Raw genomic sequence first — 18,189 nt, 5'->3', positions numbered from 1 at the left:
AATGAACAAAGCATTATTAGAGCCCTGTAGACATGACAAAACACGACTATAGTCACATTTATACTTTTTTTATTTACAACATATTGCACAACTGCAGGGTCTTGAGACACATGCTAACTCGCAAACTAGAGAGCTAGCGACCTAAACGGTAGCCTCTAAGTTATTTCCTTTAAACTTAAATAGCCAAAAACTTACCACTTCCACACGGATAGGGAGGATAACTATTAACAGTTATTTAACCTTTAACATGAACATTAATCAAACGTAATAATTTTTTCTGGGTACATGATACCATACAGCATCCATATCAAACTTGCGCGGGGCCGCACTGACATTAAACTTTCATATCAAGGCTGGGGGCCTCAAACTAGTGTCCTGCGGGCCACTTTTGGCCCGCGGGCCGCGTGTTTGAGACCCCTGATTGACTTCATTGTGTTGATGAAAACAAACCCCTGACGTAACTCTTATGTTGTGTCCTCCTCTCAGATCTTCTGCTCTCGCTGCTCCTCCCACTCGGCTCCGTTGCCCCGATACGGCCAGATGAAGCCCGTGAGGGTGTGCACACACTGCTACATGTTTCACGTCACGCCTTTCTACAGCGACAAGGCAGTTTGATACCCTATCAGATACGTAGATAGATAACTTTATTCATCTCCAAGAGAAATTGATCAAATATTACAGAAAGCACAGAAAAGAAGAGGCAAGGATGCTAGCAAGGGGGGAGTCATCATGACAGAAGAATGTTAACCAGTGTTTTCATCGGTGAGCTGGTATCCACACATGATTCACACAGGGCTTAAAAAGAGAGTACGATGATGCAATCATAGACTTTGAACCGGCATTGTGCAGCACAACATCAGAACAGGCCATCTTTATACATAAAAAAAAAAAAAAAAAATGAAAAGACCTTCCTTTATTCTGCAGCGAGCTTCCTACATTTATGCCAAGAGCTCCTCACTCGGGACTCGGATTAGTCAAAAGAATGTAAGTCACGATAAGTATTTAAATAAGATAATAATTCTGTTAATAACCACACACCGCAATGTCTACAATTGCTTTTTCACACAGGAACTGATCAGCAGGCTTCCAGTCGCATTTACGCAAAAAAATGGATCATAGATTTTCTATTGAGATTTTTTGTTATGCTTTTAATGGCGGCGAATGTTCATTGTGGATGACCTGACTTTTTTTTTTTTTAATGGGCTGTGCCCATTGCTGTTAGGTGCACCGTAGTATATATATCGGGTACTCTCATGGTACTCCGCTGCATACTGGAATACTTGGAATGGTTCAAAGGGATTTTCTATATCTAGTCTCATCACTGTCTTGGGTGTGTGATGCCCTCTAGTGGAGAGTTGACCTCTCTTCAACACCCATCAGATTCCCAGCTTGACCCCAGAGGCCTTCTTCACTGGTGCTGGCCTAAGACTGCTTTAATGCTCTTTGCTCTTCTTCTTATTCCCGTTATCGTGAAATATTACGATTACTAAACATTTTAGTATAAGCGCTCATTTCATATTGAGAATTGTTTAAGTCCATTTTCATAAGCTAGCTTTGTGTTTTAGGCTAAATTAACTGCTCGGCGGGCGGCATGGCGGTTTAGTGGTTAGCGCGCAGACCTCACAGCTAGGAGACCAGGGTTCAATTCCACCCTCGGGCATCTCTGTGTGGAGTTTTCATGCGTGGGTTTTCTCCAAAAAACATGCTAGGTTAATTAGCGACTCCAAAATTGTCCATAGGTATGAATGTGAGTGTGAATGGTTGTTTGTCTATATGTGCCCTGTGATTGGCTGGCCACCAGTCCAGGGTGTACCCCGCCTCTCTTGCCCGAAGACAGCTGGGATAGGCTCCATCATACCCGAAAACTTAGTGAGGATAAGCGATAGAAAATGAATGAATAATAAGGGATGAAACAGGCTGTACGGCGGATGAGTGGTTAGCGCGCAGGCCTCACAAATAGTTCAATTCCACCCTCGGGCATCTCTGTGTGGAGTTTGCATGTTCTCCCCGTGCATGCGTGGGTTTTCTCCGGGTACTCCGGTTTCCTCCCACATTCCAAAAACATGCTAGGTTAATTAGCGACTCCAAATTGTCCATAGGTATGAATGTGAGTGTGAATGGTTGTTTGTCTATATGTGCCATGTGATTGACTGGCCACCAGTCTTGCCCGAAGACAGCTGGGATAGGCTCCAGCACCCCCGCGACCCTTGTGAGAATAAGCGGTAGAAAATGAACGAATGAATGAATGAATGTAATTCGGGGCTGCACGGGTGGTGAGCACGCAGGCCTCACAGCTAGGAAACCCGAGTTCAATTCCTCCATCGCCCATCTGTGTGTGGAGTCTGCATGTCCGGGTACTCCGGTTTCCTCCCACATTCCAAAAACATGCTAGGTTAATTAGCGACTCCAAATTGTCCATAGGTATGAATGTGAGTGTGAATGGTTGTTTGTCTATATGTGCCCTGTGATTGGCTGGCGACCAGTCCAGGGTGTACCCCGCCTCTCGCCCAAAGACAGCTGGGATAGGCTCCAGCACCCCCCCGCGACCCTCATGAGGAAAAAGCGGTAGAAAATGAATGAATGAATGAACTGCTCGGCGTCAGACATCCCTTTGCAATAACAAATTATCTTTGTCATATTATATTATATTATATTATATTATATTATATTATATTATATTATATTATATTATATTATATTATATTATATTATATTATATTATATTATATTATATTACATTCGGTACATTAAGAGCAAGCGCGTCTTGTCATTCTTGCTGTGACTCAAAAGCAGCTTCTCAGGCATTACATAATCAGGAACACACTCTACTGTTGGATCAGTCTTAGTGTCCTCTAGCTTGGAAACTCGCTTTCAAAGGCTACGTTTTTTTTTTCTTTTATAAAGAATCAAAACGGCATATGGCGTGATATCACATTTATGTATATAAACAGGGAAATCATGCAGTAATTTAATGGCGGGGTGGGGTATACTATTATTATTATTATTATTATTTCAGAGCTTGGTCTTATTTTTTAAGATGCCATTGTATTTCCTTGATGGAACTGTGTATAATTTTGAAGAAAACAATGTTGTATAGTTTTAAATGCAATGTAAAATGAAATAAATGATTTTTTTTCTGGGTAAAGAAGTTGAGCAATCTCTATGAGTGCATTTTTTTATGGATTTTGTTGTACTGTTAATTTCTCACAATCACATCTTGGTACGATAATAGCTGAATGTCAAAAAAAAAATAGTTTTAATAGTTTTGAGTTTTTTCCAGCCTGCCTGTCCTGCTTTAAATAAGCAAATATTAAATCCCCTGAATGCATGGGAATTGAGAACTCCATCTCTGGATAGTAGCGTCTTAAAATAAACACAATGTATCAGCAAATAAACCCAAACTGTTATTCCCCTTTGGTATATTTTGTTTCAGATTTATCACCACTCTAATCACCATATTTCTTAACATAACAGAATTGTTTTTATTACACAAATCATGTTCCTGAAAAAAAAAATTATGTATGATGAGTATGGCCCTGAAAAGTAGGGCGGGCATTGGATGATATGTCATATTGTTACCACTAGATGGCAGCACTGGTTTAATAGTAAAGTACATGTTCATTTTTTGGCACCATATATTATAAATACATTATAGTATTATCCGCAATACATTTATGGTAATGTAAAGTAATAGCATCTACCTGTGTGTATTTTTATCCTGGCGGGTCTGTTGATATACTCGGTGACAGCAAATCTTTTTTTCAATGTAAATATCAGTTTTTCTGTTTACATTATGATTTTTTTTGTATTTTTGCAGTTCCAAAAAGTAACTGGTAACTAATTACATTCATAAAGGAGTTATTCACATTTTTGGGGAAGTTACTACTGAGTAAAAAGTAATTTGCCCGACACTATTATTAGTATTGAATTTAATTTTTCCCATTTTTACTGTATGTTTTCCAATTTTTTTGAGGGATTTTTGGGTTTAATTCTATCCTTACAATGTACCGCGGGCCTGGCATTGAACACCCCTGGTATCTACTGTATCTACTGTGTGCGTCACCCGGCGTTGAAACGGTTAACATCTGCGCGGTCTCTGATTGGTCAGTTGCCTCCGCGCGCACACGCCCAGCCAGCTTGTGCACGGCACGAGTCACTTGTTGGTCTTCGCGGCTTCAGGAACGCTGGACTGATTTCTTTTTTTTTTTTGTTTGTTTGTTGACACGTTTCTACTTTATTCTCTTTAGTTTTGTGTTCTTGTACCAAAAAAAAGAAGCTTCACCGGTCGATAAAGGTTTAAAAAAAAAAAAAGAACTAGGAACTGTCATTTTTGATTCATGGACTCAAGAAGGACTTTAGCGAAAACTGTCAAGAGGCTAGCTTGACTTAATTCAGTCAACATTCAGGTTTGTCATTTTAATTTACTTTTATTTAGTCCACTTGACTTGTTATTACATTGTTTGGTGTATTTGTTATTATGCTAACTCTCACTTACATTACGAATACATGTCTCATTAACATCTCACACCATCATTTTGTCATTAATGTGATTATTTGAAGACAATATAAGCAGTTATCCTTAGCCAATAATCACTGGCACTTCGAGTTCAACCAAAATAAAAGTGATAGTGACATGGAAACTTGGAGTAGTAGAGCCTTGTTTGTCAATATGAATCATTTTTGTACTGTAAGGTACCTTTTTTTTTAAACATTTTCACTCCTAGTACTAATATTTTCCATGAGCAATTTCACATTGAGTCCATGTGTCTTTCAGATTTAGGGAGATCGGTGTTGTGTTTGAAGACTATGGGAATCCTCAACATTGTGCTGATCATCTTGAAAGCGGTGGTACTGATCCAGTGTGCACGAGGTGAGAGCTTCATGGTGACATTTCTTTGGTTTATTGTGATGCTTGAAGTCCACATTCATGGCTCATTAGGATTTGAGCTGGAGTGGGTTGGGTGGATGAGTGGGTGGGTGGATGGGGGGGAGAATGTCTCAGTTAATGTTTTCACACAGAGAAGTAAGAGATGGAAAAGTAAGTTTAAAAAAAACTAAAAGGAGCCCAAAATCAACACGGGGCTGGGGAATGAGAGAAGGGCAAGCCCAGTGTGTGTGTGTGTGTGTGTGTGTGTGTGTGTGTGTGTGTGTGTGTGTGTGTGCGTGCACACATTCTCCAGGGCTAAACCAAACAAACATCATCCATCAGCTTCCCAGGGTGAAAGAACACAAGTCTGTGTAAAGAGTCCAGCTCTCCTGCAGCTAGCTGGCTGCCAACTGTCTCACTTCAAGCCTGTGTGTGTGTGTGTGTGTGTGTGTGTGTGTGTGTGTGTGCATGATCAACATCAACAGTTTGTCAATTCAGTTTGTCAATACGTCGCTTTACAAACACAAACACTGCTTGTCAATAGATCCCTCTATAATAATAATAATAACTAGAAAATTCCCGCGAAAATTTTGATGGACTTGCCACCTGTGCTGTGAACCTCGGGCCCGGTGTCTGCCGTGCCGCGCCGCACCGCCGAGCAATGCGGTGCGTACATTAGACGAGGAATTGAGCAACAAAGCTGACATGCTGAAATGCCAACATGCTAACAGTTAGCATTGTAGCGGCTAAAAAGAAAGCACCGAGTCTCAAAAGCGAAGAGTCAGTCCCACAGCGTCCCCACATCATGCCATGTGTGTATTTGCCTTTAGAGAGCGGCAAATTAGCTAAAATGCTAACATGCTGAGAGCAAGCTTGGTAGCATCTAGCAAGTAAGGTACCAGGTCCCAAAAGTGTTCAGGCAGTCCCATAGTATCCCGACATCATGCCATGTGTGTATTTGGCTTCATAAATGAGTCAATTAGCCACAATGCTAACATGCTAAGAGTTAGCATGGTAGCATCTAGCAAGAAAGCACCAAGTCCCAAAAGTGCTAAGACAGTCCCATAGTGTCCTGACATCATGCCATGTGTGTATTTGCCTTTAGAGAGCGGCAAATTAGCTAAAATGCTAACATGCTGAGAGCAAGCTTGGTACCAGGTCCCAAAAGTGTTCAGGCAGTCCCATAGTATCCCGACATCATGCCGTGTGTGTATTTGGCTTTATAAATGAGTAAATTAGCCACAATGCTAACATGCTAAGAGTTAGCATGGTAGCATCTAGCAAGAAAGCACCAAGTCCCTAAAGTGCTAAGACAGTCCCATAGTGTCCTGACATCATGCCATGTGTGTATTTGCCTTTAGAGAGCGGCAAATTAGCTAAAATGCTAACATGCTGAGAGCAAGCTTGGTAGCATCTAGCAAGTAAGGTACCAGGTCCCACAAGTGTTCAGGCAGTCCCATAGTATCCCAACATCAGGCCGTGTGTGTATTTGGCTTTATAAATGAGTAAATTAGCCACAATGCTAACATGCTAAGAGTTAGCATGGTAGCATCTAGCAAGAAAGCACCAAGTCCCTAAAGTGCTAAGACAGTCCCATAGTGTCCTGACATCATGCCATGTGTGTATTTGTATTTAGACATGAGTAAATTAGCTTAAATTAACATGCTTGTCAACAAGTCGCCCTATAACACAAGGATGCCATTTTTATGATGTCACTCAGCATCACTGGCAGGCTCAAGCATGTCTGATGCAATTGGACCCTGGACTGGTTGCCAGCCAATCACAGGGCACATATAGACAAACAACCATTCACACTCACATTCATACCTTGGAGTCGCTAATTAACCTAGCATGTTTTTGGAATGTGTGAGGAAATCGGAGTACCCGGAGAAAACCCACGCATGCACGGGGAGAACATGCATGGCCGAGGGTGGGATTGAACCCTGGTCCGCTGTGCCGCCCATGATGTTACAGTGTTACTGTAATGTTAGCAATGTAGCTTACATACAGTAGCTAGTGTAGCTAATGTTTATGTCCCACTTGGATATGATGTTGGACAGTGAGTTTGCATGTTCTCCCAGTGGGTTTTCTCCGGGTACTCCGGTTTCCTCCCACATTCCAAAAACATGCTAGGTTAATTGGCGACTCCAAATTGTCCATAGGTATGAATGTGAGTGTGAATGGTTGTTTGTCTATATGTGCCCTGTGATTGGCTGGCCACCAGTCCAGGGTGTACCCCGCCTCTCGCCCGAAGACAGCTGGGATAGGCTCCAGCACCCCTTGCGACCCTCGTGAGGATACGCGGTAGAAAATGAATGAATGAACACATAAACGGTAGCCTTCAAGTTATTTTCTTTAAACTTAAATAGCCAAAAACTTACCACTTCCACACGGATAGGGAGGATAACTATTAACAGTTATTTAACCTTTAACATGAACATTAATCAAACATAATATTTTTTTTCTGGGTACATGATACCATACAGCATCCATATCAAACTTGCGCGGGCCGCACTAACATTAAACTTTCATATCAAGGCGGGGGCCTCAAACTAGTGTCCTGCGGGCCACATTTGGACCGCGTGTTTGAGACCCCTGCGGTATGGGCTGCCCTTCCTGCTGGTGATAGGTACGATACCTGCATGTGGTGGCAGGGATGCAGGAAAGGGGGCATGGTGAGGTGGGTGGCGTTGGTTTAGAGGTGGTGGTGGTTGGGGGGGGGGGGGGGGGGGGGGTTATATCCGGCGGTATGCAGACAATGCCTCATTCACAGCGTGACGGCCATGCCTTTCACGGCACGACTACACCAAGAGTAAACAAGTCGTGAAGGCTAAATAAGATTAGAGAGGCAATTTTGTGTGTTTACAGATGAACAGATGGGATGGGAACCAACGTGGGCTCCGCTGGATGAATCTTTACTTTGGTGCCGTGTCGGACGAAAAAAAGAAAGCCTGTTCATCATTTTCCTGTCAAAGTGTGTCTCTTACAGATGCGCTGACAGATACGTAGTTGGCAGACACCGCTGGATGATGTTTAACGATCTTCTTCTAGCAGAGTAAACACACTTTTCCTGCGAGCTGCATGTTACGGTCCAACTACAACAGCTAGTATGTTCTGTGAAATACAGTCGGCGGCCCGGACTCAAACCCGCACAGACTATAAAATGGCCCCTGTAAAGTTTAACAATGCATGATGACATTTGTGACAAATGTAAATTCAATTATAAAGGCCAGATTCCCCCGCCTTGAACCATTTCCTCCTCTTTTGACTTATGTGTGGAAACAGTAAAAGGGCATTGAACGTGTCGCTTTCCTGCTGTTAGCAAAACAATGCAGCCAAAGAGGAGGCTGTAATTTTCAGCGAAAGCATTTTAAGCCTGTTGCTGTCAATCATCAGGCGACATACGATCCCACACCCCCCCCCCCCCCCCCCCCCTCCCCGTCCTTGTGGCACACAAACATATGGACCCCCTATCCCCACCCCCCATCTCTACACTGGAAAGACTTTGCGACTGGCCAAGCGAGAATTGGCTCCTTTTTAGAACCCCCCCCACTCCTCCATCATAGAAAGCCTTGCACTTCCTCTCTGGTGCCTCCGCTACCCCGAGCAGTCCAGGAGGAGGTGCCCGGTGATGTGTCCCAGCACTGTGTCTAATGTGGTGATAGGCCCAGACCACTGCAGCTTGATATGGCTGCACTATATGACAAGAGGGACTACCAGGGACTATTCCTAGTACCCGGTCATCCGGAATTCCTAGCAAGCAGAGTAATCCACGAGGAATTGCGCATTGAAGCAGTTGACGCGCTACTTGTCTTCAACCAGCAGAGGTGCTGTTGATTCATTCATTCATTCATTTTCTCTCTTTTTATCTGTTTTTATATCTTTAGAACTGATATGTGTTCATTCATTCATTCATTCATTTTCTACCGCTTATTCTCACTAGGGTCACGGGGGTGCTGGAGCCTATCCCAGCTGTCTTCGGGCGAGAGGCAGGGTACGCCCTGGACTGGTCGCCAGCCAATCACAGGGCACATATAGACAAACAACCATTCACACTCACATTCATACCTATGGACAATTGGGAGTGGCCAATTAACCTAGCATGTTTTTGGAATGTGGGAGGAGCTGTTCGTTCAGTCTCAACTAAAGAACTCGTCCAGGCAGCATTAGTCCGCTCCATTGAAATAAGAGTTCAGAACATTCAGACGTCGAACCGTCTGTTAGGTTCTCATTCGATTTTGGAACAACATTTGCAATAAAAATGAATGTAATTATTAGATTAGCTCCAGAAATCCCTCCCCTTATCTCTTCAATTGCCATTGTTCACTCGTGATACAATCCAGGTTTGAAGGCTAAATATACCTCACACGCGTATTAAGCACATTTAAGGTATAAAATGTATAGATGCTCCCCACTAGTGAATGACAAAGTAAGATGATAAATAAACAAATGAAATCGGAGTCACCTTGTTGCCAGTCACAGTGCATGGTGCATTCAAGGACCACCGGACAAAGTGTGAAATATCAACAATGGATGGAAAAACATTATCAGTGAAGCATTAACCCCCCTTAATATTGTTCAAACATTGGTTAATTAAAATGAATATTTTATTTTATTTTATTTTATTTTATTTTATTTTATTTTATTCATTTTCTACCGCTTTTTCCTCACAAGGGCGAGAGGCGGGGTACACCCTGGACTGGTGGCCAGCCAATCACAGGTCACATATAGACAAACAACCATTCACACTCACATTCATACCTATGGACAATTTGGAGTCGCTAATTAACCTAGCATGTTTTTGGAATGTGGGAGGAAACCGGAGTACCCGGAGAAAACCCACGCATGCACGGGGAGAACATGCAAACTCCACACAGAGATGGGCCGAAGGTGGAATTGAACCCTCGTCTCCTAGCTGTGAGGTCTGCGCGCTACCCACTTGACCACCGTGCCGCTTTATTTTATTTTATTTTATTTTATTTTATTTTATTTTATTTTATTTTATTTTATTTTATTTTATTTTATTTTATTTTATTTTATTTTATTTTATTTTATTTTATTTTATTTTATTTTATTTTATTTTATTTTTTATAAATTATTGCTGAATTCTGTGTGTTAAGCAGAAATGTACCATGGGTGAAATCCAGTTGTGTCCACTGACTGGCTAGTTCAACAACCTCGCATCTCAATGAGCAACAAACAAATGCTGCATCGCATACAACTGTGTGTGTGTGTGTGTCTGTGTGTGTGTGTGTGTGTGTGTCAACTCCACACGTTTTCTCTACCTTTGGAGCCATCTGGACAGACTTAGCGCACACTCTGCAACCCTGTCGGAAAAATATACATTTTACAGCACCGTTACCTCACGCTCTCATAACAAGGAGGTATTGTGATGCATGATGTGCCAATGGCTGTTAAAATCACAAGGCCATTTGGCAGCGTCCACTGAGTTTTCCATTTCCTTTACGCATAATGAAGCGAGATTCAAAAGTAACTCAATGCCCCAAAAGTCCTTTCAGAATATCTCCTGAATAGCAAAGTCCAAAGTAAAGTAGTCTTGAGAGGAAAGGGGGGGGAGACCGAAAAGAATAGCTTGCCTTGTGCATTATGCTAAATATTCCATTTAGGGGGTTCAGGAAGGCAACCGTCACTCATTTTCTGCTTGAGTTCCATGTGTAGGACTGATACATCAACACACAAAGCAGACCGTCAGCACTGCCCGCATCTCTGTGCATTTCCTTTACTTTATTACCGTTGTAAAACTGGAGGAAGTAAGTTAACTTAATGTGCTGTTGTTAAAACTAGGCATGGACTGACCTTTACTCACCTCTGCTCAATCTTTCTCAGCTCAGCTTTAGCCCCTATTTACGGCGTGGCGGTCCATTTGCGACAAACAATGGGGTGGATTATGATGTGACGGTCCCCCCCCCCCCCCCCCAGGTTGGACGGGGCAGGGCTAATTTGTTTTAAGAACTCGGAAGTCGACTGAACCGAGGAGGCGCCGTTGTTTAAGGCAGTGATTTTCAACCACTGGTGTACCTTGAGAAACCGTCAGGTGTGCCGTGAGGAATTATCCAATATCACTTTTTATAATTAACATTTATTAATCATCATTTGCAAATATGATGTCAATAGCCATGATGTCAATAGTATACATGGACCCAAATATTCCAATTGCGTTTGGTTTATTTGCTCAAACGGAAAGAATTGAACAGGGATGGAATATTCCTTTAACCAATCCGATTGAGGTATCTTGTACCCGCTCAAACGGAAAGTTGTCAGACTGCGTTCTTCTTTGTGGTGTTTTTCTTCTTCTGTTGTTTATTGGCGGTTGGCAAGCAGCTTTCGTCTACATTAGCGCCATCTGTGGAACAGAATCTAAACCCTTCTATACTTTATTCATAAGTCCAGTTTTATTAAAAAAGAAAATAAATGTCCCGAGTTTAATTATAAAATATTAGCAAGATTGAATTTGATCTTTTCCTGTTTAAATTGATCCCGGGTACGTTCTTTCAGCGCATGCTCAGATATGACGTAACACGCCGATCCAGACGTTCTTCACTTTTAAAAATGGAGGCCAGCAATCGGCACTGGACTAAGCAAAGTTTGTTTTCGATTCAAACTAAATTTCAAGACTGGACAGACGAAAAACTGGCAATACGGAGTTATTCCAACAAGTGAAAGAATAACTCGGGGGAAGCCGGTATCACATGATGTTGATGTTTACTTTTTACTGGGCATGCCCTATTGACTATTCTGGTTGATTTTCACAGCGCATGTAGACAAGAGATTGGAATATTCCTTTCTATGGATACCATTGTTTCCCGAAAGGTGATTCGGAAAGAGAAAAAAGTGGTGATGTAAAAACGTGGCTACTGTGGAGTGTCTGTGGTGTAAAGACTAGCATAGCAATGTAATATTGGTGTAGGTGCGGCAACACCTACCTTGTTCCTCCGATAGACTTATTGATGCACGTGTGAGGTCGTGGTGACATTTTGGAACATTTTTGGTTAGTGGTGTGCCACAAGATTTTTATAATGTAAAAAAACGTGCCGTGGCTCAAAAAAGGTTGAAAAACACTGCTTTAAGGTGTGCGTGAGAAGAACTAGCAACTAGTTTTTATTTCTGAGTGCGTGAGCGTGTTTTATTAAGCAAATTACCCCATGAAAAAGTCCTAATAATGAGGCCATTTTTTTTAGAACCCGGCTCTACATCTCCCAGAGGTTGGGAGTAATATGCTTGTTTTTTTCCCCCCCATTCCCAATGCCTCCCCTTCTGTTCTCACCATGAAAACAATCCATGTTTCCCGTCTATCAGCGCACACCGCTGACCCCGGCAGTTGGCAGGGGAGGAATGTGTCAGACTTCACCCCTCGCAAGGGAAAGAAAGGAAAGGGCTGTAGCTGTGATAAGTAGTCATAATGGAGGTCACTTGGTGTTTACTTAAGAGGGGTCATATAATCCCTGTTAGCAACACTCTCTCATTGACTGACTTAAATGGCCACTCCAATTAGCATTCATGTGCAGTTTCAACAAGGCATTGTCCACTCGGTGTGCTTATCTCCGTCAGCTGTATGCTAATACTTAGTTTTTTTTTTATTCTGGGAATGAGGAGGCCGCATCCATTAGTTTGTTTGGATTCGGGATGTTTTCAGACCACACACACACTCAGTGGATGAGTGGATTTAGGCTCAGTGAAACGCTCCAGTTAACCTCACAATAAACGTGTCAGACAGTCGCTATTCAGATGCTAACAATGTTTACACGCAGTCCCGGTCCGAGTTGTACTGTATGATGTAGTAGATACATTGGTGCTCATTGGGAGCTGATTGGTTTTGGCAACAGATGACCACAGACGTCATTCGGCGGAGTTACACTCTGAAGGGCTGGACGGGAGCCCGTACGTGGGGGGGCTCGGGGGTCGACTCGTACATGGGACCTTACAATAACACGACAGCGCCGCAGTGGGAAGTGTTTGTCTTGCGCAACCCCTCTTTCTATGACTCCTTCATTCTCTCACTTTGTTTTCTCTTTTCTTGGAGTGGAGGCAGCCAGCCCCCCCCTCTCCCCCCCCCCCCCCGCTCCCCTTCCTGCCTACCTTTCACCTTCTGACACTGTCCACACTTACGCCCCCACAGCTGTCCACCCTGGTTTTTGGTGATCAGTTTACCACCTTTGAACAACAGTGTCATTTCTGTCTTGCAGTTGTTTTTTTTTAAAATATAAAAATAAATTATTAATGAGGTATATTATCATTGTTTTATCACCAAAACAACCTAAGAGGTGGATGGCATCCACATGCTATGTCGGCATAGTTTAGGAGTAGGGATGTCTGATAATTATCGTTCCGATATCAGCAAAAAAATGCGATATCCGTATAAGATTTCTTTCCTGATCATGAAAATACAAAATAATACAAAAACAAGCAAAAAGACGGAGCTAAGACCGCACGCGATGGGCAACACATATTCCGCCTATACAGCCTTCTGAAAAAAGGGTGTGTCCCATTATGTGTAGTAATGAGATGTCTCTTTTTATCTGTTTTTATATCTTTAGAACTGATATGTGTTCATTCATTCATTCAGTAATTTTCTACCGCTTATCTTCACGAGGGTCGCGGTAGATGCTGGAGCCTATCCCAGCTGTCTTCAGGCGAGACTGGTCGCCAGCCAATCACAGGTGCACATATAGACAAACAACCATTCACACTCACATTCATACCTATGGACAATTTGGAGTCGCTAATTAACCTAGCATGTTTTTGGAATGTGGGAGGAAAACGGAGTACCCGGAGAAAACCCACGCATGCACGGGGAGAACATGCAAACTCCACACAGAGATGGCCGAGGGTGGAATTGAACCCGGGTCTCCTAGCTCGGTCGCCGTGCAAACCCCGTAATGCTACTTCAAATGTGTGATAGTATTATTTCCCCATTTCTGTGCCACCACGGGAAACTTTTGCATGACAAGTTTTGCACTCAGCGGCAACGTAGTTTTTAGATTTTAACCAAATGTTGTGATCGCATGGGTTTATATGCAGATAATGCAACAAGTTGATTGTGACTTGGCGTTTTAATTTCATACTTGTGTCTTCAAGTTGTGGCACCATGCAAGTATACGTACAAAGTTTGACAACTTTGACAACTTTTTTTTTTTTTTTTTTTTGAGAAAAGATGCCCGTATTGAGTGATTGTGACCTTGGCGCAGCAGGTTGGGTCCTATACAGTCGTCATTGTGATGTTATTCAATACGGTTGATTTAAACTGCAGCAACACACGCTTGCCAACTCCTGGGATTGTTTGTTTGGTAGGCTTGTCACAGCCTGATGTACTGCACTGAAGTCTCATTATCATAAAGTACAAGTAGGTCAAGATACCTGATGTACATCATGCTTTGAAAAAGATTATAAATGTTTTTTGTTTTTTTTTTGCCTCCTCTCTCCAGGGGGTTTCATTAGAAATCACTTGTTGTCCTGGAAACTGATGCACACACACACATACAAACACAACCCCCCCGTCGTGCAGTTAAAGGTTGATTGAAAGTTATGGCATTGGAAACAACGATGGCTTGGCTTGTCCTAAAGAAAGCCGAGCCAGGGAACGTTCGGGATAACAAAATATTGAATGAGGCCTCCTCGGCCTTCCACACACACACACCCTCCTCTCGGTTTCCATCCTCCTCTTCAAACTCCTTTCAGTTCACCTCCGATGGGCTTCAATGAGACCCCACATAGCTTTTTGGCTTTTTCACTCCCATTTTCTTCTTCATTAGCGATTCTTTTGAGCGTGCTCAGAAATTCTTGCAGCATTGTCCCCTTTTGATTGAGATTCTAAAGAGTTCGGTGCGGGCGAATGCTTGTCACAGTTCATCAAAAATAGGAGTTTTCACCGCCGAAGTGTAACGTATTTTCCTAACACTGCAGCAGCTGAAGCGAGGACGGCTGATTTTTCATTCGGAGTGTGTGTGTGTGTGTGTGGGGGGGGGTGCAAATTCAGCTGTGTTGAATGGAAAAATGGGTCCCTGCACTCTTGAAAATGCTGGGTTAAAAACAACCCAATCTGGGTTGTTTCCCAACCCAACGCTGGTTAAATATTGGACCAACCTCGCTCGTGTTGGGTTATTTTAACCAGTAACAATGCTTCACGAACTTACATTTTAACAACTTTATGAAGCTTTATATAATAATATAAAGTCAATTTTACGGTAAAACAATAGTGGGCGTGTAACAAACCTTGCTCCGTGCTGAAATTCGTCTCTTCAGATGAAATGTGCGGTTCGATTGAAGTAAGTTTGCGGGCGGTGCTTTGTTGCGCATGTCCAAAATTCTACCCAACGCTTTGGGTTGTCCAAAATAACCCAGCACAAAATAATAGAAATCACAACCCGGCGGCAAATAACTTAGCACCCAACAGAGATAACACAGCGAATTGGGTTCTCAGAATACCCAATTCAATAAAAAATTACCCAATTAAATGACCCAACAGGCTCAACCCAAAAAAATAACCCAGCATTTTTAAGAGTGTGCTTTAACAGTAAGGAACAGGACGATCGTTCCGATATCAGCAAAAAAAATGCGATATCCGTATAAGATTTTTTTCCTGATCATGAAAACCGATATTAAAAAAAAGTGTTCATTCCACCTAAAGAGAAGTTTCATGTTATACATATTGATATCAGAAATTGAGAATTGGACAATATCGCATACTGGTTTTCTCCCTACTTAGGGCCTCATGACCTACATTGGATTTGCTCTTTAATGCACAAAATGTATGAAAGTACCCCCCCCCATAACATTATGTATGCCACTCTCGTGAGGCGCTTCTCCAGGATGACATAATGACAAAATGGTGATTTACTGAGGTAGAAAGCTTGAATACATTTATAGTGGCTATATTTTATAAACATTTATATATATTTTATATAAAATGGCAATCGATATTCCAATGTAGCGTTAATTATCATAATATCAATTTTGATTTTAGTTTTATGGACAATGTAGTGTCGGCTAGGCATAATGTAACAAGGTTCGAAGTGCTTGATGAAGCTGAAGCAAGGACGGCTGATTTTTCATTCGGGTTGTGTGTGTGTGGGGGGGGGGGGGGGGTGCATGGAAAAATGGGTCCCTGCTTTAACAGCAAGGAACAGGACGATGGAGGAATAATGATTTTTTTTTTTAGGACCGCAGAGCATAATCTGTCATAGTTTACAGCAAGGCTTTACCGCCATCCCAGACTTGCACCACGCAGTGAAATTGATTGCATTTCCTCCTGCACGGGGATGTGACTAGAACTTTGGCGCAGTTGCAGTTCGGATGAACTTGGCACATGTGGGTTCCATTCATACTCAATCAACTTATTCTTTGTGTTTCATTTATCTGTTTTAAAGGCATTTAAGCACGGTTGAGTCATAGAAAATATGAGTGTCTAATGGTATCTGTTCTGGTCATCAGAAACTCTATAAAAGAACCACAGTCTTATGACACCGTAGACCTTTTACTTTGCTCCTGAATCTTAATTCTTGTTGAGTAAGAACCTTTGGACCTTTTGGGGTGAACTAGAACTAGAACTAGAACAGCGATGATAAGCCACGCCGTCCGAACATCTGCCCTGACAAATGATTTTCTGGATTAATGGATACAAATTTGCTACGCTTTTGTAGAAAGTCTTCCAAGAAGGGTGGGAGCGGTTATAGCTACAGAAGTGGTGACCAACTCCATTTTTTTCCATTCTGGTGAGATATTAGCATAAAACCACTCAGCACGTGTTTTTTGCAATGCGTGATTGTCTTTGGCTTCTGTGTGCGAAGGTAAAACAAACGCGTTCGTCTGTTCTTTGGTAACGTTGTTCGGATATTAGAGAGTGCTAAACTCCAGTACCAGGTTGAGATAAACAGAACAGATGTGATGACAAACTTCAAATATGTTTTTATTTATTTAACCTGTAATTTAATGCATAAAACAGCCCAACTTATTTACCAATTTACGTACAATGGACACTTGGATTTAACTGTCAAGTCAACCTAAAACCTTCGGCCGAGAAGCGGGTTACACCTTGGACTGGTTGCAAACAACCATTCACACTCACATTCATACCTATGGACAATTTGGAGTCGCTAATTAACCTGTTTTTGGAATGTGGGAGATAACCGGAGTACCCGGAGAAAACCCACACATGCACAGGGAGAACATGCAAAATCCACACAGAGATGGCCGAGAGTGGAATTGAACTCGGGTCTCCTGGCTGTGAGGCCAGCGTACTAACCACTTTTTCCGCCGTGTAGCATTGATATCTATTATTCATTCATTCATTCATTCATTCACGAGGGTTGTGGGGGTTGCTGGAGCCTATCCCAGCTGTCTTTGGGCGAGAGGCGGGGTACACCCCAATCACAGGGCACATATAGACAAACAACCATTCACACTCACATTCATACCTATGGACAATTTGGAGTCGCCAATTAGAGGAAACCGGAGTACCCGGAGAAAACCCACGCATGCACGGGGAGAACTCGGGGTGGGATTGAACTTGGGTCTCTTACCTGTGCGGCCTTCGCGCTAACCACTCGACCGCCGTGCAGCCTCTATCCATTTTCATTTACTGTTTATCCGGTGCAAGGTCGCAGGTGAGCTGCAGTCTGTCCACACTTACTAAGAATAGCAACTCACAAATATCACCAAAAGCATCATGTCGATCATGTGACTCGTTGATTAACAAAGAGAGAGACTGACCAAGATAAATAGAGACCAGTGATCTTTGTCCACCGGGAAACACCGGGTCTCGGGCTGATACTGACACTTGGGGGCATGATACCGGGCCTGATACCAGACAAACCATGTGATAATCTTATTATCACATACTATTTAATCATGAGCTTATTATCACGTACTATTTAATCAAAACACCATTTTGTTTCCAGAAAATGTTCAGTTTATAACATGTATTATCTCTAAACAGTGTAAACACAATAATTGCAAAAATATTTACTCCTAATGTCCGTCACTTCAAAACCAGCGTACAGTGACAGTGACTACATTTTGTGGAACATCTGCACCTCATTGTGCTTCACCACATCGGAGCCCCGACTGTGCAGAATGTGCTGATGAAAAGTCTGCTTCGTCTGTGGAATGCAGCAAAGGTTTGGAGGAGAAGGGGAGTGGCAGGATGCACCTCACTGTTGATGGGCCTGTAAAAGAATGAGGAGCTTACAGTTTCTTGTAAGTGTTTTGTAAGGCGGTGATTTTCAACCACTGATCCGCGGCACTCTAGTGTACCTTGAGAAACCGTCAGGTGTGCCGTGAGGAAATATCCAATATCACTTTTTATA

General features: G+C 42.5%; 2 protein-coding genes across 3 annotated transcripts in view; both read left to right on the top strand.

Moving 5' to 3' along the window:
• The window catches only part of zfyve28 (zinc finger, FYVE domain containing 28), a 32,846-nt gene extending 29,759 nt beyond the window's left edge, over window positions 1–3,087 (top strand). For both annotated transcript variants that reach the window (XM_078795983.1, XM_058090787.2), the window contains one exon: window positions 487–3,087. In XM_078795983.1, the coding sequence (XP_078652109.1) occupies window positions 487–615 (129 nt within the window). In that variant the 3' untranslated portion in view covers window positions 616–3,087. The remainder of the gene's footprint in view (window positions 1–486) is intronic.
• A 1,099-nt stretch (window positions 3,088–4,186) lies between these two features.
• Window positions 4,187–18,189, top strand: part of LOC131140555 (fibroblast growth factor receptor-like 1) — a 45,309-nt gene continuing 31,306 nt past the window's right edge. The window contains exons 1-2 of the mRNA XM_058091092.2: window positions 4,187–4,406; window positions 4,775–4,870. Coding sequence (XP_057947075.2) covers window positions 4,807–4,870 — 64 coding nt within the window. The 5' untranslated portion in view covers window positions 4,187–4,406; window positions 4,775–4,806. The remainder of the gene's footprint in view (window positions 4,407–4,774; window positions 4,871–18,189) is intronic.

The sequence above is a fragment of the Doryrhamphus excisus genome, linkage group LG14, assembly GCF_037039965.1.
Source record: "Doryrhamphus excisus strain RoL-2023G ecotype Guam linkage group LG14, RoL_Dexc_Guam_v1.1, whole genome shotgun sequence".
Classification (NCBI taxonomy): domain Eukaryota; kingdom Metazoa; phylum Chordata; class Actinopteri; order Syngnathiformes; family Syngnathidae; genus Doryrhamphus; species Doryrhamphus excisus.
This window is presented reverse-complemented; position numbering and strand designations above follow the sequence as displayed.